This window comes from Cnephaeus nilssonii (assembly GCF_951640355.1).
Source record: "Cnephaeus nilssonii genome assembly, chromosome: 3".
NCBI lineage: Eukaryota > Metazoa > Chordata > Mammalia > Chiroptera > Vespertilionidae > Cnephaeus > Cnephaeus nilssonii.
Genome location: NC_137074.1, coordinates 57,169,118 through 57,194,506, shown reverse-complemented (window position 1 = coordinate 57,194,506; position 25,389 = coordinate 57,169,118). Strand labels below are relative to the sequence as shown.

Sequence of the window (25,389 nt, the reverse complement as noted above, 5' to 3'; positions counted from 1 at the left end):
GGAGGGGGAGAGACTGGGAGAGAAACATTGATGTGAGAGAGACACATCAGATGGTTGCCTCCTGTATGTGTCCTCTAAGACCAGGGGAGACATATCCATCATGCCTTGCTATCAGGAAGTAGCTGTGCTTATCATAAGGCGCTATTTGTTCTTATTTTCTCTTCTCCGTGAATTGTGTGACTGACCTTGTTTCGGTCTTTGCTTTGGCTCCAAGGACCTTAAAAGCCAAATCTGCAGGCTTGCCTCTGGCAGCTAACCGTACATTAGAGAAGTCAGCATTTAGTCTAATCACCTCACCGTGGCTTTATGTATTTTTTATTTTTTACTCTTATTTTTTCCCCTCCTCCAGTACCAGTTTCCTCAATTACATATGGTACAAGTTTATCTTGTGACTGTGTTTTGAGCACATAGGCATGCTGATTTAAATCCTTTTTAGAATATCTCAGGATGGAAACAATCAATTCAAGATGGAAAATCGAAGGTCATGATTAGTGTTGCGTGAGTTATATTTAAACCCAGATAGGTAAGGAATGATGACCAAAGCCAAATAAAGATTCTGTTTGCAATTTCAAAACCTGCTTTGGTTGTTCCACAGGTTTATCAATTCTGACCTGCTTCCTGACTCATTCCTCGTCACTGCCCATGACAGAGATTGGCAACGCTCTGGCTTCTCAGAGGTGATGGGAGTGCCCTGCCTTTGTAAGCTGTTTGTCTCTCTAGAACCCAGCCATTTTTTGGTGTAAAAATACAGAAATATAGGCCCAGCTAAATCTGTATGAAGAAAAGAAGAAAGACATTCTTGCATATGTGGAATTATATTTTATCATTAGTGAGACACAACTAGGCAAAGTGATAGACTAGATTTTTCTTTATTTTGGTTACTTAATACCATTTAAACTGGTGGTTAAGTCTAATGCAAGTCTTAGGATTAACAAGCACTGTGAACCCAAACTGATCCTCAGTTTCCTCAACTGCAAAATGGAGAACTTGACCAAGACATGCTCAGCCAATGACCTTCAAGGACTCCATGAAACTACGTTGGAAGTTACCCCTTCTCCCAATAAGAAAATGGTGAGACCTGTGAATTTTCTGGGCAGATGCTGTGCTTGATAATCTAGGAGGTATGTCTGCCATGGAAGAGATTAGAATCAGATCATGGACAAGATAAACAGAAGTGTTAATAACTGAGATAATGAGAATACATAGTGCAAACCAAGTGCTAAGAGGAACCACAGAGGCTCTGAGGGGTGTAGTTTTTGAAAGCAGTACTGAATGTAAGTTGATGGAGAAGAGGAAACATAATATCCCTCTCAAGGGGCGTCACATGAACAGGAGCATGGGGCATAAATGAGAATGAGGACCTGGTGCGAGAGACTCGGCTGGAGGGGAGTTCTGAGAGAAAAGGCTGGCTCAAGAAGAACCTTGAGTACGTGGGTGATAGTCTTAAGAATTTAGAATGGCCCAAGCCAGTTTGGCTCAGTGGGTAGAGCGTCAGCCTGTGGACCAAAGGGTTCTGGGTTCAATTCCAGTCAAGGGCGCATACCTCAGTTGCAGGTTCCTCCCTGGCCCGGGGCCCTGGTCAGGGCTCGTGCAGGAGGCAACCAATGGATGTGTTTCTCTCACATCGATATTTCTCTCTATCTTTCCCTCTCTCTTCCACTCCCTCCAAAAATCAATGGAAAAATATCCTCGGGTGAGGGTTAAAAAAAAAAAAAAGAAAGAAAGAATTTAGAATGGATTTTGATAGATGATAGGAAATTCCCAAGTTATGGAGCAACATTTTTTTTTTAAGTTTATGAGAAAGAGTTTGGTATTCAAGAGGGACTAGAAGGTTAGACCCAGCCAGGAAATGTCAGCAATAATCCAGTAAGGAGGTGATGAAAGATTTGATGGAGCAGTACTGAAAAAAAACAGCAGGGAAGCGTGAATTTGAGAGAACTTGTGAAATCATAACTGCCAGTGTATTTGAGTAATTTCTAGCAATATTTCCTCTGGATTTCTGTTTTAAGTTGGAGATTTCCAGCACCTCAGAAGTATTATGCCAAGACATCATTATTCAGTTTAATGTAAGTTTGGGGTTGCTAATGCTCTATTTAAGTCTTTAGAATGCCCACTATAAGAATAGAGTATCTCTAAATATCAGTGGATGTAAAATAAGAGAATATTTAATATCTAACTCTGCATTGATCCAGGGTGGTTGGATCAAAGTAGAAAAGTTAAAGGAAAATAACACAGAAGGCAGAGGCTCCACTTATTATAGATAAATATTGATCAGTTTGGCTTTTGATTGACAATGGGATAGTGCTGTGACCCTCATCTGTCCCCTGCTGATTATAGAGCTTCACCTTCCCAGGCACAGAATTCTTAGCTGGAATTGGTGGCATGGCCATTGAGCTAAGACAGACTGCTTTTAAGGACTGGAACATTACGTCCCCAGTGGATGTTCTACAACATGAACCTAGAATTGACTTACGTCTAACTCCATATGAATAGTATGTGTTACCAATATCTGCATTAGCTCTTGGCCTTTTTTCACTCGTTTTTCTCTTTGTAAAAATGGCTTTCATGTAGCAATGGACTGCTTGTCCAGATTTCTACCTTTTCACCTCCTCACTGCATCTATAAACTTAGCACAGTGGTCTGCAAACTCATTAGTCAACAGAGCCAAATATCAACAGTACAATGATTGAAATTTCTTTTGAGAGCCAAATTTTTTAAACTTAAACTTCTTCTAATGCCACTTCTTCAAAATAGACTCGCCCAGGCCGTGGTATTTTGTGGAAGAGCCACACTCAAGGGGCCAAAGAGCTGCATGTGGCTCGCGAGCTGCAGTTTGCCAACCACGGGCTTAGCACATAAACATTGTAAGTTGCTGGGCCACTAAATTTAATGCACACAAGAATCAACTAGGGAGCTTTTAAAAATGCAGATTCCAGGGCTCACCCTAGAGATTGCAATTTAATGAATGTGGATGGGGCTTAAGAATCTGCATTGAACAAGCATCCCAGGGGATTCTGGTATAGGTGGTCCCCAGATCTTATGCTGGGAAGAACTGCTACATTGGAACCAGCAACACAATTAAGCCAGGTCAAAGTCAAACTCATATATTAACATTTATCAAGATACCTTTTTTTTTATTTCTTTATTGATTAAGGTATCACATATTTGTCCTCATCCCCCCATTCCCATCCCACACCCCTCCCCACGCATGCCCCCATCCCCCTGTTGTCCTTAACCACTCGTTAGGCTCATATGCATGCACACAAGTCCTTTGGTTGATCTCTCCCCTATATCCCCACCCTCCCCTACTCTCCCTCTGAGGCCCAACAGTCTGATCTATGCCTCCTTGTTTCTGGGTCTGTTCTTGTTCATCAGTCTATGTTGTTCATCATTTCCCCTAGATGAGTGAGATCATGTGCTACTAGAAATACACTTATAAGAACCGAAAATGAGACAAGCAACAATGGTTATGCTGAAAGGCAAATGAATCATGATGTCTGTAGTGAGTTTCTTTCTGGGCCAACAGTTCTTTTGAGACCCAATTTCAATGTCAAACAGTTCCTTATGTGCACATGTCAGCAATGATATTTCAGTTCTGGATGGTGGACAAATGGTGGTAATGCAGGTCCGACCCTCTCTGGTTTGGTCCTGGGCAACCTGCAGTGCCGCACAGCTGCTGACTGCTAGTATGGCAAGGCGACGTCAGCATCTTCCATCTCTGGACTGCTGCTCTTCTGTCTTCATGGCTGGAGTAGTCCTGTTGATTCCTCTCTGTTGCCAGAATCCACATGGTCTCGGAGTTGTTTTCTGAAAAAATACAAACATATTCTCGACCAAAAGTTAATAAAGGAATATTTTCTATAAATTTGACTTGGGATCCTTTTTCATTTTTTGCCCAAATGATTTTCCTCTGCCTTGTTTTGACTCCATGTGTGTTTTTCATGAGTGTCTTGCTTTTAGCATTACAATTAATTTTCTAAAGTACAAATTTTCTAAATGTAATTTACTTACAGGATATTTTTCCTTACATGATATTCTTCTACTATCCCCCCCTTTTTTTAATTTAAATATTAGGAGGTTTTTGAAAATTTTATAATGTAGTCTTGATAGCTTTTTAAATTTTAATTTTTTGCACTATAATATGACTGCTTTAGGTTCATTACATGTTATGCAATTTTATCATGAGATGAACTACCAATAAAAATTTTAGTTAACACTTTAGGAACTGCTTTTTGTCCAGTACTATTAATTTTCCTAGAATATTCACTTGTTTCAATTAGCCAATTTAAATTAGCCTGAAAACTTGACTACTATTTTACTGTCAAATTTATTGCTCTAACAACAATCTTATTTTACCCTGTAAATATTTGTGGAAAGGATTATTTGCCTTCTTGAGTAGGCCCTGAGCATTCCTGGTGGTAGGCTGGATTTAAATATCAAAAACCCTCTTCCCCACTCCATGGGTTCAAGACAACTCAAATAATTCTTGTTGCAGTGAGAGGGCAGCTGCTGTCGGCCAAGTCTCTGTCTGTTACCCGGGTCACAATTTGAGCTGGGCATGGGAAGTTAAGCAGCCATGGGGGCAAGAGACTTCCTTCAGAAGGGGTGAGGGTTCAGGCCCCTGCAAAGTTAGGGGGGTGAGGGTCTGTGCCCCATCTCTGTTGACCCCCTAGTTCTCTCCTGATGGCCCCTCTGTGACTGTGCCTGTCTTAGCAAGATACCTTTGAGAGCATGGCCCAATGTTTCTGTGTGAACCCATTTATCCCAGGGCATGAGCATGACAAAATCATGCTAGGAGACACCTATGACCCCAGTGCATGTTTCTACAAGGACAGAATCTTCACCCCAGAGAGTGGCATGGTAACTTTGATTGCATAACATTACTCCACCCTGGCATTTATTGTTAGTCATAAAATTGATATCCAACTCCAACGTGGCCAGGTCACTTGATCAGTATCCAGGGTAGGTAAACTCTTGCAATTGCCTTCTCTGTCCCATCAAAGGGCAAAAACACAACTCTGGCTAGGGACCAGGCTACTGAGCCAATATTTGAATGATCCCTCAGGCCATACAAAGGTTTCTGCATTGTTCTGAGAGTCCCCACTGTGGCTGTTGAGATCAACAGTTCCTTTGTCCTGTGGAGAAAGAGGAGGAGATGAGGGCTGCTAAACTCACTTTTGAAGTGGAAGAACCTGCAGAGTGAAAGATTCTTGAAGGATCTTTGACAATATCGTTGTTTCTATAACTCTCCAAACTATTCTCACACCCTCATCCTTAGTGTCTTAGCACCCAGAGGGTGTCCTGGAGCAGGCGCAGCACCCAGACTTTTGGGCTTTAGCTACTTTAATCCCACCTTCATTCTCACCACATCTGCATAAGCCTCATTGAAGTTAGCCATGTGACCACTGGGGAGATTAGGTAAGGATCACCTGGACTAGCTGGTGAACAGAGAAATGGGCGGTGGCCTTGAAAAAAAGGTGGAGGCCTATGTCTGAAAGGACCTGACTTGGGAAGTTCACAGAAAGAAGTCAGGGATTTTCTGTAACCAGAGCTGAGCCCAAAGTCTTAAGACAACTTGTGACCTCTTCCTCTTGAGTGAGCACCATGTCATCCACATTTGCTGTTCTCAATACACAGATGGGGACATTCGATGGACAGCCATCTGCACAGCACCCCTTAGATTATCCAGCAAGATACCTACCTATCTCCAAGAATTGTCAAGCACCTGCCAAACATTACAATGAATGAAGCACCTTTCTATGTAGTAATGTAGAACAATATCCAAAATATACAGTTAGGGGTAAAGCAAAGTATATAATAGTTTATGTAGTAGGGTACCATTTATAAAAGAAAAGTATATACGCATGTGTATATATGTTGGTGTCATTGATTATTTACATACTAGAGGCCTGGTGCATGAATTTTGTGCATGGGGGTGGGGGTTCCCTCAGTCCAGCCTGCACCCTCTCCAACTGGGGACCCTTGGGGGATGTCTGACTGCCAGTTTAGGCCCGATCCCATAGGAATCAGCAGTCAGACATCCCTCTCATAATCTGGGACTGCTGGCTCTTAACTGCTTGTCTGCCTGCCTGCCTGCCTGATCGCCCCTAACCATTCTGCCTGCCTGCCTGATCACCCCTAACTGCCTCTGCCTTGGCCCCCACCACCATGGCTTTGTCCAGAAGAAAGTCGGACGTCCAGAAGATGGCCAGTCAACCCGGTCTAATTAGCATATTATCATTTTATTAGTATAGATAGATTATATAGGATAGGTTTGCTTAAATGGGGGGGGGGGGTGTCTTTTTCAGCAGGAGGAGATGCTCTTTGCAGACAAAAATACATAATCCCTATATCTGGACTGATAGCCAGCCATATGCCAGCTATACTGCCAAACCAGTTATTAAAAAATTGAACCACTTTCTTACACCTTACACCAAACAGCTGTTGCCCTTAAAACCCCTCCTCAGCCCCCACCTTAGGTTCTGCCTTCACATTTCACCCAGATTAGGTTCTGATTGGTCAGTTTCTATGCCAGTCAGCATCAAAAGCTCCACCTCCTAGGCAGCCATTGGCTCTTCTGGGAAATCCAGAAGGCCCTGCTGACAGCTGTCTCTTTCTCCGGGCCTGATCCACAGCCACCATGCCTGCCTCACCCCACCCATCTTCCCACCACCCCCCTGCCCACCTGCCGCCAGGCTTGCTGTGATAGGAGCCTATGGGCCACGGGGGAGGGACCAAGAGGTGCTCCATGCACTTCCTGGTGACCAGTCGTCCATCTGGTCATTTAGGTCGTGATGACCCTAGGCTATTATTAGTATAGACTAGAGGCCCAATGCACGAAATTCTTGCATGGGGGTAGGGCCCTCTCAGCCCAGCCTGGACCCTCTCCAATCCAGGACCCCTCAGGGGATGTCCTACTGCCTGGGATATGGCTGAAACTGGCAGTTGGACATCCCTCTCACAATCCAGGACCACTGGCTCCTAACTGCTCACCTGCCTGCCTGCCTGATCACCTCTAACTGCCCCCCTTGCCATCCTGGTCGCCCCTTAGTGCCCCCCCTGCTGGCCTGGTTGCCCCCAACTGCCCCCCACAGGCCATCCCAAACTGCCCCCCTGCCAGACTGATTTCACCTCACTGCCCCCATCTGCTGGCCTGGTTGCCCCTAACTGCCTCCCCTGCCGGTCTGGTCAACCCTTACTGTCACCCCTGCCAGCCTGGTCGCCCCTCCCACACCCTCCCCTCCCCCCACTGGCCTGGCCACCCTCCTCAGCCTGCTGGTCAGTCGTTTGGTTGTTCCTCACTAACACCCCTGCTGGCCTGGTCACCCCATGCAGCCTGCTGTTCAGTTGTTACTGTGAGGGCATCATGACCAATTTGCATATTAGCCTTTTATTAGTATAGATTTGTATGTGTAAAGAATATCTTTGACTAGCAGTCAGCAGCTGTGCGTCACTGCAGATTGCCCAGGACCAAACCAGAGAGGGTCGAACCTGCAATACCACCATTTGTCCACCATCCAGAACTGAAATATCATTGCTGTTATGAACACATTAACAACTGTTGGACATAGAAACCGGGACTCAAAAGAACTGTTGGCCCAGAAAGAAACTCACTATAGACTGATTCATTTGCCTCTCAGCATAACTATTATTGCTTGTCTCATTTTCGGTTCCTATAAGTGTATTCCTAGTATCACATGAGCTCACTCATCTAGGGGAAAAGATGAACAACATAGACTGAAGAACAAGAACAGCATTGATCAGACTGTCAGACCTCAGAGGGAAGGTAGGGGAGGGTGGGGACAAGGGAGATAGATCAACCAAAGGACTTGTGTGCTTGCATATGAGCCTAACCAGTGATCACGGATAACAGGGGGAGGGGGGCTTGCGTGTGGGGGGCTTTGGGAAGGGAACAGGGGGAGGGGGTTGATGACAAATATGTGATACCTTAATCAATAAAGTAATTAAAAAATAAAAATAAAAAATAAAAATAAAAATAAATTTTTTAAAAAATAATATCTTTGCCCAGCTGGGGTAGCTCAGTGACTGAGTGTCAACCTATGAACCAGGTAGTCATAATTAGATTCCCAGTTAGGGCATATGCCGGGGTTGCAGGCTTGATTCCCAGTGTGGGGCATATAGGAGGTAACCTATCAATGATTCTCTCTCATCATTGATGTTTCTATCTCTCTCTCTCCCACTTCTTCTCTGAAATAAATAAAAAATATGTATATTTAAAATAATAATAATATCTCTGAAGGCTAGGTGAAGCTGGTGAGTAGAGTGGGTAAGAAATAGAGTGGTTGAACTCTCTTATTACTTTTGAACACTTTTATCATATGTATGTTACATATTCCAGAAATTGAATAAAATAATACAAATAAATATTCACACACAAAAAATTTTACTTTTAGATAAGTTGCCTGCAGACACCTTCACACATGTACAAAAGGGGGAAATGCAATATTGTTTGTAACAGTAAAAATCTAGAAACAGCCCTAACCGGTTTGGCTCAGTGGATAGAGCGTCGGCCTGCAGACTCAAGGGTCCCAAGTTCAATTCCAGTCAAGGGCATGTACCTTGTTTGCGGGCACATATTCATTAGGGAGTGTGCAGGAGGCAGCTGACCAATGTTTCTCTCTCATTGATGTTTCTAACTCTCTACCCCTCTCCCTTCCTCTCTGTAAAAAATAAATAAAATATAAAAAAACACTAGAAACAGTCAAAATCTTCATCAATAAGGGAATAAGTATGTAAAATATGGAATACCATATAACAGAGCAAGTAGAGATGATAGATCTATCATAGAATAAAGTTAAAGGAAATTAATTAGATTCATCTGTGTATAAACATGGAGTGACAAAACATGTTAAGTATTAAAAGCATATTATACAATATACTAGAGGCCTGGTGCATGAGGTTCATGCACCCAGGGGGGTCCCTCAGCCTAGCCTGCACCCTCTCGCAGCCTGGGAGCCCTCAAGGGATGTCCAACCGGGCCTAAGCCATCAGTTGGACATCCTTAGCACTGCTGCGGAGGTAGGAGAGGCTCCTGCCACCACCTCTGCACTCGCCAGCCCTGAGCTCGGTTTCTGGCTTAGTGGCACTCCCCCTGTGGGAGTGCACTGACCACCAGGGGGCAGCATCATAGCGACCGGTCATTCTGCTGTTCGGTCGATTTTCATATTAGGGTTTTATTATATAGGATGTCTAGCATATGATTTAGCTAGATTTTCTTTTAATATACTAAGTCAAAATAATAAAAATAGGCTAGAAGGATACCAAACTCAAACTGTAGTCGGGGGAGGCAGGGTGGTGGTGTAATATTTTATTTCTTAAAAACAACTACCAGAAAAGATAGAAACTAAAATGACAAAATGTTAAAAGTTTGAATTCTGGCTAACAGGCATATAAGTGTTTGTTGCTTTATTCTTTGTGTTTTTCTATATTTTAAACAGTTCTAGAAATGTAAATAAATGTAAAATACAATTATCCAGCCATGGTTCTTTACTTTCTTTATAATAAAGAATTTTTTTACTTTCTTTATGAAGTTGAGTAAATTCTAAACATTCCATCTTGATAAAAAATAAAACTTGTGTAAGAGGTTTTCGGGAAACTCTGGCTGTGGCTTCAGATTTCCACTCCTCAGATGCAGCAGGATGGAACCATCGTAAGAGAATGCAGGGAGTGTGACTCCTGCTAAGGCGTGACTCCTGTTACACACCCACTATTTGCCCTCAGCCCCTCCTTCCTCTGAATTCCTGTTGGCTGTTCTGTTGAGGAAGCAGGAAGACTTGTCTCAAGGCATCCTCATTTCCCTTGTGCCTTTTGCTCTTTAAGAAAAATAAAATATTCTATAGGCGGAGCTTGTGAACAACACCTTCTTTAAAAACAGGAGTCTCCACGCTTACCTGACCACTTCAGTTCCAGTATCTTGCCCAGCAAAGAAACAATTAGCCAAAATGATGCCTGGAGGTTTAACTAAAGCCAAACCTGCCACTCCAGAAGTTCAGGAGATTGCGGATGAGGTGAGTGATGCAACCCATGGAAAGGTTTGATCCAAAATCTTAGTTCCTAGGTTGGCCCTGGGTGATGTGGGTGAACGTGAAAATCAGAACACTGGGAAATGTGTAGTTTTGTTCAGGCTTTTTTACAACTAAAAGTCTTTTTAGATGAAACCTCTGATAACCCCAATTGTGAGAATGATCTGGAGCAAGCCATATCCCTTCTCTGGGACTCAGTTTCCCCATTTGTAAAAGAAGAATTTTTTATTGGATGATCTCTAAAGCTTTTACAATGTATGTTTCTAGGATTTCTAACTGATGAAACTTTTTAAATCTCACCTAGTGAAGTCAACGTGTAATTAAAGTCTGAGGTTATTAACAATTTGACAAACTAGACTTCAAACTCAGTGCAGAGAAATATTTTTAAATGGTTGAATGGAGAACAACCTTGCAAAGGCAATCCACTTACAAATTTCCTACAAACTTGGCCAAGTAGACAATGTTGTAGTCTTTTAGTATTTAGAAGATGATTAACTAGTAGAAAAGAGAAGTGGAATAGTCTATGGTGATTCTGAAATTGATCATGGTGAAAACAGAACTCTAAATGCTTTTTAGCACGTTGGTATGTTTTTTTCTAAGTGCTGTTTGATTAGCTATCCCCCATATAATAAAAGTGATTATATTGCATATTTTATGAAAAGAAAAATATGTAAATTACTATTTTAGGTTTGTATCATTTTCTATTTTCTTGTATCATTCTTTCTTCCTTTTCCTCTCTGAAGCTTCATTCTATGACACTGTTGGGCCAACAAGACCAGCTTCTTGTGTAAGTGGAAGAGATGGGATCCCCTATGTTAGAGCCCTGAAAAGCTCTCTAAGAGATCAGATGCCTGGAATTCTGCCATTCATTCTTTGGGGCTCGATATTTCTCTTCTAAGAGTCCTTTTGAAAAATAAATACCTTGGAGCTTTCTTTTCCTTGGAGATGATAATGTTAAGTCATCGATGATTTCACTTGAATCCCTGTATAGGGTCAGGATTCTCAAACTTGAATGAGCACATGAATCGCCTTGGGGGCTTGCTAAAATGCAGATTCTGACTCAAGTAAATCTGGGATGGGCTTGATATTCTGCATTTACAACCAGCTCCCAGGTGAGGCCCATGCTGCTGCCCATGGTTTCACTGGCCTGCAGGACCAGAGATCCATAGTGTCCTAAGAGACCTATGGGAGATGGGTTTTCTAAACTCAAAGTGCTGCCCAAAACTTCTCAATGTCATTTGTGAGATGAAGATAACATCTCTTGCCCTGCCAATCTCAGAGCTGTAAGGACTAAATGAGATAACTTGCATAAAAATTACTTGGAAAACAAGAAATAAATAGCATAGGTGAGGCGTCACAATTACTTCAAATTTTTGCCTGAAATCAGCCCTGACCCTGGAAAATCCCTATGAGACTCTTCAAGGATCAGAACTGTAAGGGATTGGGAGATAACAGAGATTTAAAATGTAGAGGGTGCAGAAGATTTTAATGTTAATTATTTTTTAAATTTTATTTATTTTTAATTTTTTTTAATATATTTTTCTTGATTTCAGAGAGGAAAGAAGAGGGAGAGAGAGATAGAAACATTAATGCTGACAGAGAATCATTGATTGGCTGCCTCCTGCACGCCCCACACTGGGGATTGAGCCCACAACCTGGGCATGTGCCCTAACAGGGAATCAAACCATGACCTCTTGGTTCATAGGTCTATGCTCAACCACTGGGCAATTTTAATGATTTTTCAAAGCCTGTCTTGGTTAGCAGCAATTTAAGGAAGAAAAAAAAAGAAGAAGAAGAAGAAGCTATCAGAAAGCTTTATGGTTAATAACACCCATCTGGTGCTCGCTTCGGCAGCACATAGACTAAAATTGGAACGATACAGAGAAGATTAGCATGGCCCCTGCGCAAGGATGACACGCAAAGTCGTGAAGCGTTTCATATTTTTTTAAGAAAAAAAAAATAACATCCATCTGTAAGCCAAGTCTTAAATTATAAATTTAATTTGAAAGTGTGTTTCTTGCTGCACATCTCAGGCTCCAATCTTGTCAGAGAGTAGAATAAGAGAAAGGTATTTACAGTAGCTACATCACCCCAGAAAGGTACTTTGCAGTTTTTGTTTTGTTTTGTTGTTGTTTTTAATATATTTTTATTGATTTCAGAGAGGAAGGGGGGAGAGGGAGAAAGAGAGAGAGAGAGAGAGAGAGAGAGAGAGAGAGAGACATCAATGATGAGAGAGAATCACTGGTGGGCTGCCTCCTGCACGCCCCCCACTGGGGACGGAGCCCGCAACCCAGGCATTGATCGAAATCAAATCCAGGACCCTTCATTCCCCAGACCGACGCTCTATCCACTGAGCCAAACCAGCCAGGGCAGTACTTTGCAGTTTAAAAAGCTTTCTCCTCCATTCAACCTCTCATTTGATCTTTATAACCTCTGGGGAAGGGAGGAAAGGCATCATGCTCATTTTTCAGAAGACAAAACTGAGATTCAAAACTGTTAATAACCACCTAGTGAAGAAGCTAGCCTATCTCCAGATATCTGACCGCCTGCCTTTTCTACCCTACAGTGGCAGGAGCATGGAGAAGTGCATGGGGTGAGGGAAATACCCTGGGGAGATAGCATGTGGCAAATCTGCTTCTCTGTGCAAGCAGCAGGACTCAGATTTAAATCAATATGAGAAATGGATATCAATGACTCTTTTCTTAAATATCTCTTCTGTATTCGCACTGTATTTTATATTATAGAAGGTACAGAAGGACTCTAAGACATGGTTCCTGCCCTCAAGGAGTTTCCAATCCATTTAGGGAAATCAAGATATCTGGAACATATAAAACAATCTCCAGTTAAGTCCTTTTTTTATAATCATAGGATTTGGACCAGGAATGACATTAGAGATTGCTTGTCAAACCTCCTTACTTTCAGGTGAATAATTACTGTGTGGTAGTTCAGCTTCTCAGGTGTTAAACTCCCAATTATCATTTATCTTCCCTCTCACAGAGGAGACTTAGGGAACGATTTCTGATTAAGTGTTGGAAGATAGAGGAATAGTCCATTCGGAAGCACGTTGCAGTTTAGGAAGCACTTACACACCCATTATATCATTTGTTCCCCCACAAACAACCCCAAGAGGCAGATATTACTATAACCACTTTTAAGTGAGAAAATACAATCAACACCTCCAAGATAATAGAATTAGTTAGGTCCCCTGGCAGGGCCAGGCAAATCACATACCTAGTATGATTTGAGGGAGTCCCAGTCACTCACCTTATAGATTTGTTCCTTTGATTTTTTTTATGTATTTTTATTTTGAAAAATCACCCGTTAAAATGCAGGTGTTCTTGAAGGAACTGTTTATCAGCTTTCCCTGTTCTTACCAGAGAGCTTCTTAGTGGAATGCCAACTGAAGGAAGAACCCCATTGGTGAGGGAGGGAAAAGAAGGGGGAAGGTCATCTCATAGAAAGGGGAAAGCATCAAAAAATAAATGAGCCCTAGCCAGTTTGGCTCAGTGGATAGAGCGTCAGCCTGCGGACCAAAGGGTCCCGGGTTCGACTCCAGTCAAGACCACATACCGTGGTTTCAGGCTCCTCGCTGGCCCAGGCTCATTCAGGAGGCAACCAATCTATGTGTTTCTCTCACATCGATGTTTCTCTCTGTCTTTCCCTCTTTCTTCCACTCTCCCTAAAAGTCAATGGAAAAATATCCTCAGGTGAGGATTAACAAAAAAATAAATAAATAAATAAAAATAAAAAATAAGTGATAACTGCATATTCAAGGAATTTGATATCAAAATGAAAGAGGGATGTTAGATGAGGTCAGAAAAAGATTAAACAAAGAGCTTGGGGTTCAGAAAATGAGCATTTTTGAAGGGAGAAGAAAAGAGTGTCCTCGTTCTGAAGATAACAGAGACTGAATGGTCAGTGCAGAATCATTACCAAAGAGTTTTAAGGGTACTTGGGACCAGAGTACACCTGAAAGGAACCTCCTCTTCCAAGATTCTCTATATTACTTGAGCATCTTGGCTACACCTTTCTTTTATCCTCTTTCTTATTTTGGGAGACAAGTTGTCACAAAATAACAAACCTAGTCTCTTCATTCAGAAAACATTGATTATGTACACAGTACTGTGTGAATTGCTATAGGGAGAGACGGGTTTTAGAGGATATAAAAATAGTCCTCCCCTCAGGGAAACTTACAAAATAGATTGGAGATAAGAGATACACACAAGGAAATAAAGAGCATACATACCTCGCCTATGAAAAGCCATAATACAGGGTGGGGCAAAAGTAGGTTTAGAGCTGTGAGTAGGTGAAAGAGTTTATTCTTGTATTATGATTTATGTACTAACTATTATGTTTTTCACACAAACAACTGTACACCTACTTTTGCCTCACCCTGTATATGTAATTAAGAACCAAATGAATGACCCTACTAGCAACAGCTTCCGCACCATTATCTTATCTTATTAAAACCGTTGGGTAAAAATTCTGAAAATGTTTATGGGCAGGAAAGAAATGTTATTTCAATAATTATTTTTAGAAATAAGAGCTATTATTACACCTGCATGGGTACATACACATAAAACACCCACACCTACGCACACACACACACACACACCTAAGTCAAGCCTGATTACTGAATACCATTCCTGGAATACACACTGATCATGATTTTCGTCTGCCAGGACACCACACAAACACCCCATCTGCATACCATATGGACACACCCCAGGGCTTAGCATGTCATGGCACTCACTCACACACAAATTTGTGTTCTACTCTGACTATAGACTCCCATCAATCACCTCTCCCACTGCCCCACACCCAGAGAACATGCCATTCAACCACCTACGTCAGAACACACATAGGCCCACCAGATCACTCACCCAGCCTGGACCTATGTGGGTGGTTCCATCCTCCCTCCACCCTGATGCCCATGACCCGGTGAGCCTGTGGCATTCCAATCCTCAATTAGAGACCACTCCTACTGCCACCACTTCCTCCTCCGCTTCTACTCCGGGTTCAGGAAACTTTGCTCAAGGAAGATGCAAAAACACAGAAAACTGAGGGCATGTACGGGAGTGGGGGGGCGGGGGGAGCAATGAGGGAATATGGACACATGTAATACCTCAATCAATAAAAAAAAATTTTAAAAACAAAACAAAACACAGAAAATTCACCCATTATAAATCTCTGAATTCATGCCAACAAACAACCACTACAGAACCTTGGGGCTCTCAGAACACCATCTTTGTCATATCCTGTTGGTTCTTTTCTAGAAACCCCACAGAGATGGAGCTGGACCTTATGTCTCTTCAGTTCCTCAACCCCTCCCATCACCTTGGCCCCCCCAGCTGGTGTCTCGGTTCCTCTCTTAGAAGATCGCAGTCATACTGTGTAAGAACACCCCAATTTACTTAGCCACTGCTGATCTCATTCCTCCCTCCAATCTCAGACTTTGTCCTCCTGTCTTAAGCCCTCCTCTCTGATGTCAGATGCCATCACTTCTTGTACACCAGGGGCCTTGCCCCAAAATTCCCCCCCTTCCCTCAAAACATAGACAACAAATGCCCACAAGTCACCTCTCACCAGCCCTACTGTTCACGCTGCTACCCAAACGCCCCTTCCTTACTCTCTCAAACTTCCCAAACTATGGCCTATCCATGCTGCCACCATTACCTTTCCATCCATTCTTTCCTAAACTGTGCATAATTCAAATGATTCTGCAGAATGATTATAGATAACATCAACTCCTGGGTGTTGGGTGCAACGTTGCTGGAATCCTCAGATGCCAGAGAACTAACAAGGTGCCAAGATTCATGCTCTGCAGCAATAAGAAATGCTGAACAGCCCTGGGGGAGATGTGTTTTACCAGGTGCTCCCGGCTGGCAGATCCTTCCCCTAGCTGGGGCACAAGCAGTACACCTACACCGTTTCTTCCAGTGCCTCAGCCACTACCGCGTGTGCTGGGCTGAGAAGGGTGAACACCAGCTGTGTTCAGCTCAAAGTCTGTCAGTTTTCCACCAGCTCCTGACCACCACTCCTGTTACCGGGAAACCCCCGGGCGGGCTCGGGCTACCTGTAGCTGTGTCCAATAACGAAGGCAGGGTTGAATCATATAAGGCGTCTATTGAGGAGGCCAGCCAACCAAGAAGACAGGAAGCTTACAAGCATCCAAAACCTGACTTACAGCAGTTCGGGGGACACGATTATAAAGGGGAAGGAGCTAGGGTGAGACTGGGAACAGATGCTGCTACGTGCAGCCCCTGGAGATCCGCAGAGTTTAGCTATGTTCTTGGTCGTCAGACGATGAGATGATGGCTTGACTCCTGGTGGGGACGGCCTGACCATGCTTAAGGGTTCTGCTTGCTTGCTGAGTACATTGTACATTGTCTGCAGCTGAGTCACCTCCTCCATCACTTTGCCCGGGATCAAAGGGAGTATGCAAATACACTGGCCTAAGAAATGAAACTTAGAAAAACTTAACCCCCTGTTCACATATAAGAAACTTAACCCTCTGATCACATAAGTATATGTATTCTAGGATTTAAAATTAATATGATTATTTTTTCAGATTAATTCAGGTGCTCTATCAGATTATAGGATCCCGCCCTCCCCCCGCACGCCCCAACATCACTCCCAGCTGGCATTCACCTCTTAGCACTCGTTCTGGGGGCCTCTCAGCACCAAGCTGCTTTCTGAAACAGGTTTCACTGCGCAGCTTCTTCCTACTCTCCCCCTTTTCCTGTTCCTCAGCTTCAGTCTCATCACCCCAGGTTCATAGCATCCAACACTAGAACAATACAAATCTGTTTTACTGGAAAGGGGGAGCAAGGCTGCAGGTAGTAAGTGAGTAGCTCCTCCGTATCCACAGGCTTCACATCTGCGAATTCAACCAACCACGGATCAAAAGTATTTTGGAAAAATAATCCCAGAAAGTTCCAAAAAGCAAAACTTGGATTTGCCACTTGCCAAGCTCTATGCCGAAAACACAGGAATGAAGCACGCGGTAACCTATATGCAAACACGGGCTATGTGCAAATACCGTATTTTCCGGCGTATAAGACGACTTTTTAACCCAGGAAAATCTTCTCAAAAGTCGGGGGGTCTTAACGCCGGAACATATGGTACGGCGCTACGCTGTTTTCTATAAGGGACTTGAGCATCTGCAGATTCGGGCATTTACAGGGGGTCCTGGAACTAATGCTCCTCGGATTCTGAGGGACGGGTGTCCTGGGAACCTAGAATCGGGGCACACACTCGGCTAGGAGCCAGGTCAGTCACAGAAGCAAACCAGGACCATCGAAATCAGCTCTCTCCTGGAAAACTCTGGACTTACAGGCTGCAGTGATACAACGGAGAGGTTACAGATTTACATATGACAGATATAAATAAAAACTTCTGATATGTGATAAAAACACGACCAAAAGACCGGAAACCAGAAGGAGGACAGATAGCTGCAACAGATAAATCAGATACTTAAGTTGTCAGGTGAGGAACTGAAAACTTTAAGTAACTATAATTAGTAATTTATCAGCCTTAAGCAGTCATCTTCTCACAACGTCCGGTTCTTTGTAAAAGAGGTTTAAATAGATAACTCTGGGTTTTGTGTAGAGATTTCAGCTCTTTCTAATGTGACTGGTACACAGTGTTGGCTGAAAAGGGTTAGGTCAGGGGCCGCAGACAGTAACCCCTTTCCTCACTCAGCTTCTCTCTCCACTCGTGCCCTTGTTCTCCTCTCTCTCCTGCACCCACCTCTTCCCATTTCTGTTTTTTTCTCACTCTTTGTCTTCTTCCTTTTTCCATTTGAAGCTTCTTTTATCTATCTCGGGATTACAGGAGAAATGAGTGGTAGGTAGTCCATGACCTGTTTACCCCTCAAAAGTGGTCTGATAATGCCTCGTTTGCAAATGTCTTCATCTTTGAAAACGGTTCTGGTGGCCAAACTGAGGCACCAATAGAAAAGTATTCAAAACATTTAGCAACTGATGGGAAGGCCTGGATGGCCTCGAGAGAACCCTAGATGCACTGGAGGCCTGGCCAGAGCTGTGTATGCACATTAAATGCTTTGGGGAAGGGCAGGGAAGCAGGGTCCCAGTAAACAAGGCAGAGCAAACAACCCATTTATTTCCCTGTAAATAATAAGAAAGGATTGAGGTGAAAGGGACACAATCATACAAATATAAAGACAACAGAAGATAGGCAAGGACCGCCTTAGAGATAGCGACAAAACTTTGGAAGTTGAAAAGAGATGAACATTGGAAAATGACTGAGCCATCTAGACAGAGCCTAAGGCACAGAGGGGACCGTCTGAGCCAGAGGCAAGCAGATTCACACGCAGAACTCCCAACTACCGCAAGCACCAGACACTGACTAAGAGGAGAGTGCTGGTCGGGGGCTAAAGCCAAGAGGATTGCTGAGAGATCCGTATGAGGAGCAGTTAGACTCCTCTCTCTCTGTCCTCCATCCTACAAGACAGGCTACTTCCTGTCCTCCACCCCGTCCTCTGCTGGAACTTCACGGTTCGCAGACACTGAGTCAGAGAGGCCATGGTGGACACTAGTATATGAGGCCCAGCTGAGAGCAGGAATGAAGGACCTACACTGAAAACTTGAATTCGGTAAACGTTTACATATAGGATTTGAGACTTTCTTGCTCCCTTCTCAGGCATGGTTCAGGAATTCTGGCATCTAAGCTTATATTCCTCTATGGTAGGCAGAATGATGGCCGTCCACATTTCTGAATCTTGTAAATATGTTACCTTACATGGCAAAGGGACTTGCAGGTGTGATTAAATTAAGGATCTTGAGAATGCTATATTTGCAATTTTAAGTCAGGATTTTTTTAATGAAGTCATAATTATTGCTCTCCCTTTTTTTTTTATTAATCAAAGGCATATATAACTATTAGAGCTTTGCCAGTCAAAACATTACTGTATTGCCTTATTACCATATCTCTACATTGAGTTGATGAACATGCAGCCTAAAACAACAAAATTAAACCTTTTAGTTAGCCCATATATATCTACCTTTCTTGAAAATAGGCAAATGGCTCATAGATCTCATTGTCATCATTTAGGAACTTGAGGTCCGAGGTGTGTAAATCACATAAATGGAGCCCAACATAGTTCTGATGATGTGTTTCTTCTTTTCTTTTCTTAAGGTTAAGCCACAGCTTGAAGAACAAACAAATGAGACTTATGAAGAATTTGAAGCCGTAGAATACAAAACCCAAGTGGTTGCTGGAATAAATTACTACATCAAGGTTAGAGTTTAACATCCGTGTTGGCACTAAAAGACATTGTATTTCTCACTTTATGTGAAGCTCCCTGTCACCTCTAACGTATAACCTGGTCCTTCTCCTTGTCCTAAATCAAGATGCCCACCTACCATACTTCCTAAGTAGTAAACTCTCAAATTTAAAAGATGACAGTATATTTATACCTTTTCCTTGTTAATTTAGAAAGCCTTCTTATATTGATTCTTAACTTAGTTTCCACAAGTCGTGCAGAAAAAGATCTCATGAAAGTGCAGGTCCTGTTTAGCTGTGGCGATGGCTGCTTCATATGTGAAGAGGGAGCCTGAAGGCCTGGCAGGGCCAGGGGCTCTGCTGAAGCTTGCTCCACCGCAAAGCATTGTGGTTCTGCATGTCCTCAATTAAGTGGAACTAAGGAACAACTGGAATCATTAGCTGGGGAAATAATTTAAAGCACTTTTGCCGTATTTGCATTTTTATTATTATAATTTAAATAATCTTCACAACTCAAATAAATAGACTCTAATTTAAATAACTTAAATGAATAGATTAAACTTGTGGCACTGAAGGTTTAGTTTAAAGCAGTGGAACGTTAAAAAATATTTCTTAAATTGATTTCAGAGAGGAAGGGAGAGGGAGAGGGAGATAGAAACATCAGTGATGAGAGAGAAACATTGATCGGCTGCCTCCTGCATGCCCATACTGGGGATCGAGCCCACAACCTGGACATGTGCCCTGACTGGGAATCAAAGCCTGATCTCCTGATCACTCAACCACTGAGCCATGCCAGCTGGGCCATTTAAGTAATTTTTTTATTAATTACATCTATATCATGAAGTAAATGATTTATTGATCCAGTTCCAACTGAAGAAAAAACTTGTGTAGTTACTAAGAGGGAACCAATTCAACAAGTCAACCATAGATATTTGGGAGCCATTTTTGTCCTTTTGTATTGAGAAGATGGTAATTCTTTTTGTTTGTTTGTTTGTTTGTTTTTAAGAGATGGTAATTCTGATTTAATAAATAATGACAGCCCTAGCCAGTTTTGCTCAGTGGATAGAGCGTCAGCCTGCTGACTGAAGGGTCCCGGGTTAGATTCTGGTCAAGGGCACATTCCCGGGTTGTGGGTTCAATCCCCAGTGTGGGGCGTGCAGGAGGCAGGTGATCAATGATTCTCTCTCATCATTGATGTTTCTATCTCTCTCCCCCTCTTCCTTCCTCTCTGAAATCAATAAAAATATATTTTAAAAATAGAAAAATAATGACAGACATTCAAATGTATTTACTTAATCTTCACTAAATTATTTGACCAGGGCACAGTCTGGCTTCTCTTTAACAAACAACTACTTAAAATATAAAATTTTTAAAAAATCTTTTTAGCAGTGGAAATAGCATAAGTGGTGTTAACGAGCTCAGCATGAGAAAATCACAGTAGTGGGTCATGTAACTGGATTAGCCCAGTTCTACCAAATTTGAGCTCCTGAAATACGCCAGGCCCGGGGGTTGAGCACATGAATGAGGGCCTGCTTTCTTCATAGCTGGAAAAGAATGGTTTCCAAGGAAAAGGTGATTTTATTCAATAAGAAACATTTCCTCCAAATTGGTATCATTAATGCTTTTTAATTAATCTAAGTGCGTAACTTTCACATGTTAATTAGCTCATGTATTTCTTTAAAAACTCATCAGAAAACTATCTTGAAATTTTCCTCCCTTAAGTCACCTGCCCCCTACCTCCCAAAAAACAAGAAACAGATCGCCTGTCCAGTCTTAAGCACAGTCTCTTCTCTCCCCTTCCCTTTTCTTTCCCTACCCTCTTTTCCCTCCCTCCTCCTTCCTTCTGCTATCAAATTTCTCCTATTGGATTATAGCCACTGACCCCAATTTCCTCAGACTTCCTGTCAGTCTAGCTGTTAATCCCTTTGCTCTGAGCCACTCTCTTGATTTAAGGTCTTGCTGGTGATGTGACCTTTTCTGTTCTTTTTCAAGTACCCATCCAGAGGCAGGTGGTTTATACTTATTATTTTTTTATTTTCTTTATTGATTAAGGTATTACATATGTGCCCTTATCCCCCCATACTTATTATTTTGCCTATTACATTGGACAAAGACTCAGCTACCAAGTTCAATAGTGCCAGTGATTTCTGATATTCTTGTGTGAATGCCAGTTTAATGGGGATTGTAAAATTTTATCTTTCAGTAAGATGTTTGAAGTAGAGTTTTAATTTAATCACATTTTCTAAATGTTACAATAAGTGTTATATTTTATTAAATTCATTTTCTGTTAAAAAAAAAAAAAAGGTGGGTGGTAAGAAGGAATTATTGTGAGCGTTGGTCCTGGGTTTGAACCCTTGCATAACTTGTTCTACTAATCAAAACCTGTGTGATTGCAGCTGCTCATCTTCTCTGAGCCTTCATTCCCATATCTGCACAAAGCAGATAATAACCTACCTTTGCAGGGTTTTGTGTGGTAAATGAACCAAAAATTTACTGAGCATGTAGACTGTACCAGGCACTGTTCTAAGAGCTGGGCTTGTATTATCTCATCTAATCCTCTCAACAAATATATTGGACTAGGGGCCCAGTGCACAAAATTCGTGCACTGGGGGTGGGGGGTCCCTCAGCCCAGCCTGCCCCCTCTCACATACTGGGAGCCCTCAGTGGATGTCCTACTGATGGCTTAGGCCTGATCCCCATGGGAAGTGGGCCTAAGCCGCAGTCTGGCCTCCCTTTGTGGGAGGCAACTGGGCTGGTCAGGGGAAGGCACCAGCCCCATCACCCCACTGCTGCAGCCACTGCCAGTCACCACAGCCACCAAGGTGTTTTCATCAACACGACTCCAGTCCCTTCACCAAGAAAAATGACAACTTTCTTTAGGCATTTTCAAGATGTGTCTTTCATAGGATATGGATTTCTTTATTTATTTTTCATCCTCACCTGAGGGTATGTTTCCATTGACTTTTAGAGAATGTGGAAGAGAAAGAGAAAGACAGAGAGAAACACTTTGATTGGTTGCCTCCTGCATGAGCCCTGATCTGGGAGGATCCTGCAACCTAGGTACATGCCCTTGATCAGAATCAACCCAGACCCTGCTGTGGGCAGGCTGAGGCTCTATCCACTGATTCAAACCGGCTAGGGCAGGATATGACATTTCTTAGCCCTCCAGCAGCGGACCTTCGTTTTTTTCTCCAGAAGTGTGGTGGAAAAACCCTAGATCACCTTTTTGGATTCTTATTACCCAAGTTACTAAGAATATTACCAGTGGCATACAGGAAGCTTAGTCAATGTGCAATCAGAAAAGGTGTTTCCTCTATAGTTCACACCAATCACGGGCTGTGCCCTGCCCAGGCCTAAAGCCTCTGGCCAAAGCTTTAGGCCTGGGAAGGGGACCTCCAGCTCCCTGTGATCGCAGACACCGCCCATTGGGCAGGGGACCCCAGCTCCCTGCAATCCACCACAGGAGCAGACCCCCTCGCAGGAGCTGACCCCCAGTTGCCTGCGACCCATCGCAGGCTCCCCGCTGGTGCCCAAGGCCGGAAAAGCCTCCAGCAGATGGTTTTCTGGTGGGCATGGCTGGTGGGTGTGTCTGGTGGGTGTAGCAGAGTGGTGGTTAATTTGCATATTACTATTTTATTAGGTAGGATAAGTATGATTATTTTTCTTGTGTTACTGATGCGACAATTGAACCCTGGGAAAGTGAAGTAACTAACAATAACTATAAAAGCAGAACCCAGCCCTAGCCGGTTTGGCTCAGTGGATAGTGAATCAGCCTGCAGACTGTCCAATTCCAGTCAAGGCCACATGCCTGGGTTGCACGCTTGATCCCCAGTAGGGGACGTACAGGAGGCAGCCAATCAATGATTATCTCTTATCATTGATGTTTCTATCTCTCCCTTCCTCTCTGAAATCAATTTTTTTAAAAAAGCATAACCCAGGGAGTCTGATGTTTAACTATTGCCTCTAATAGTATATGCCAAGGACAATTCTATGTTTCTTCTCCCTTCTTAAATCATGTGGCAAATAAAGTGTCCCAATTTGGGAGTCAGAATCACCAAAAGGTTTGTCGCTTGTTTTTTTGTTCTGTGCATCTTTGCAAATGAAATGCCCAGATTATAGTCAAATATGAAATAAAACACACCTTAGGGCCTATGCCTCTTGCCATGCCTTTAACCTGCCCGTTCTCTCATAAAGTAAGGTGACAGGCTTATGAACACCAGGGGTCTAAGAAGGCGTGTCTAAGAATGCTGTTCCAGAAAAGCCACTGCAGCGAGGTCTTCAGAGGTCTATAGATTCTCACTTGTCATAGATGCATGCAAATAAACCTCCTTTTCCCCGCTTTTTTATCTTTCAGGTGCGGGTAGGTGATGATAGTTACATTCACATAAAAATATTCAAACCTCTTCCTCAACAACAGCAGTCTTTGAAACTCACTGGTTACCAGACAGACAAAAGCAAGGATGATGAGCTGACGGGCTTTTAGCGGAACGTTCAAAAAGCAATTGGATTCCTTCCATTAATGATGGAATTGCTAATAAATGCAACTATCAATAAAGAAACCTTCCTTTTTAAATAAATTAATCCTTTCAACTATCTGTCTATTGCAAATAGTAATTACCTTTTCTTTCTCAAAATCAATGTTATTGCGTTAGAGCAAAAATTCCATACAAATTGATGTCCGGGCGGAGGGGCGCAGACCCACGCCCTGAGGCAGGGGTTGAGGGGTGGCGCCACCTCAGTGGAGGGGCACCGCACTGCCGGGTACCCCACTGCGGCTGGGCTGTTGGGCTGTTGGGGGAAGGTCCCCGCGCTAACCCGGCCTTGCTGTGGCCTGAGCACTTGGGAGGCCCTGACTCCTGCCTTGGCCCAAAAGCAAGCACGTGCCTGCCCCGCCCCACCCCGCCCCCAGTCCCGCCCCACCCCACCCCCAGGTCCCACCCCACCCCACAGTGGCTTGCGCCTTCACAGTGAGTGCCAAGCCTACCACCTGCTCCCCAGAAGGGGGGACAGTAAAGAATGGAGGGGTGGGGGGAGGGAAGAATGTGGAGCATCCACAAGGAAGAGGTGCTTGAGAAGGAGGTTTGTTCTGTTTGCCCCGCGGCTGTCCCTTAGGAAGGGCAGAGAGCACGGCTCTGAGGGCTCCCTGCATGCTGAGTCCATTTCCACAGCCAACTGGAATTGGCCTCAGTTTCCTGGTCTGTAAAGTGGATGAAGCGTGTCCCAGTGCCTTCACTGAGCTTTGAGGGCCAATTGAAATACTATATAACGAAAATGAAGAAGTGAGAAAGCAAAGGAAGGGTGAGCAACACAAAAGAAAGATTGGAAGGAACCTATAAACCTATTGTCACTTAAATAGGGAATATAGCCAACGGTGTTGTAATGATGGTATGATGCCAGGTGGGTACTAGAAATATCAGGGAACACTTTGTAAAGTATATGATTGTCTAACCACTATTCTGTAACTAATATAAAACCTGAAACCAATACAGAATAATATTGAATGTAAAGAAATGAAAATAGGAGTGAAATTTTTATAAATTTCAAAGTTTAAATAAAGGCTGTGTTTTTCGTTTTACCACTTTATTGTCTTTTCAGTGCATGAAAAAGACAGTTGTCTTTATATGGTGCTTTTATACTTTTCTAAGTCCTTATCTCATTTGATGTTCAGGGCAACTTAAAGACAAGATAATTATTCCCTTCACTATTCAAAGAAAGGAAATCTTGGTGTCTGGCCCCAATGATTCAATCGTTAAGCCCTTATTATAAAGCATGGTTAGTGAAATTTTCTGTGAAGGGTCATATCTATACTAATAAAAGCCTTGGGAGTGATTAGGCCAGCAGGGCAGGGTAGTTGGGGGCAATCAGGCCAGCAGAGGAGCAGTTAGGTGTCAATCAGGCCGGCAAAGGAGTGGTTAGGAGGTGATCAGGCAGGCAGGCAGAAGTGGTTATGGGCAATCAGGCAGGCAGGCAGGCGAGTGGTTAGGAGCCAGCGGTCCCAGATTGTGAGAGGGATGTCTGACTGCCCCCAAAGGGTCTGAGATTGGAGAGAGTGCAAGTTGGGCTGAGGGATACCCTTCCCCATGCACAAATTTAGTGCACC

General features: G+C 43.1%; 1 protein-coding gene across 2 annotated transcripts; it reads left to right on the top strand.

Moving 5' to 3' along the window:
• Positions 1-9,776: 9,776 nt before the first annotated feature.
• CSTA (cystatin A) lies at positions 9,777-23,884 on the top strand. 2 transcript variants are annotated; one of them, XM_079766282.1, is made up of 4 exons: positions 9,777-10,028; positions 15,320-15,437; positions 19,203-19,304; positions 23,644-23,884. In XM_079766282.1, exons 1-4 carry the CDS (start codon positions 10,024-10,026, stop codon positions 23,770-23,772), a joined length of 354 nt encoding a protein of 117 aa, XP_079622408.1. In that variant the 5' UTR covers positions 9,777-10,023; the 3' UTR covers positions 23,773-23,884. The 2 variants fall into 2 exon arrangements, with proteins under 2 accessions (XP_079622408.1, XP_079622409.1); XM_079766283.1 differs by lacking the exon at positions 15,320-15,437.
• Positions 23,885-25,389: the final 1,505 nt, after the last annotated feature.

Coding starts and splice junctions, on each gene's coding strand:
- CSTA (XM_079766282.1), top strand. Junction 15,438..19,202: donor GAAGATCGCAGTCATACTGT/GTAAGAACACCC, acceptor TCTTTTCTTAAG/GTTAAGCCACAGCTTGAAGA. Junction 19,305..23,643: donor GAATAAATTACTACATCAAG/GTTAGAGTTTAA, acceptor TTTATCTTTCAG/GTGCGGGTAGGTGATGATAG.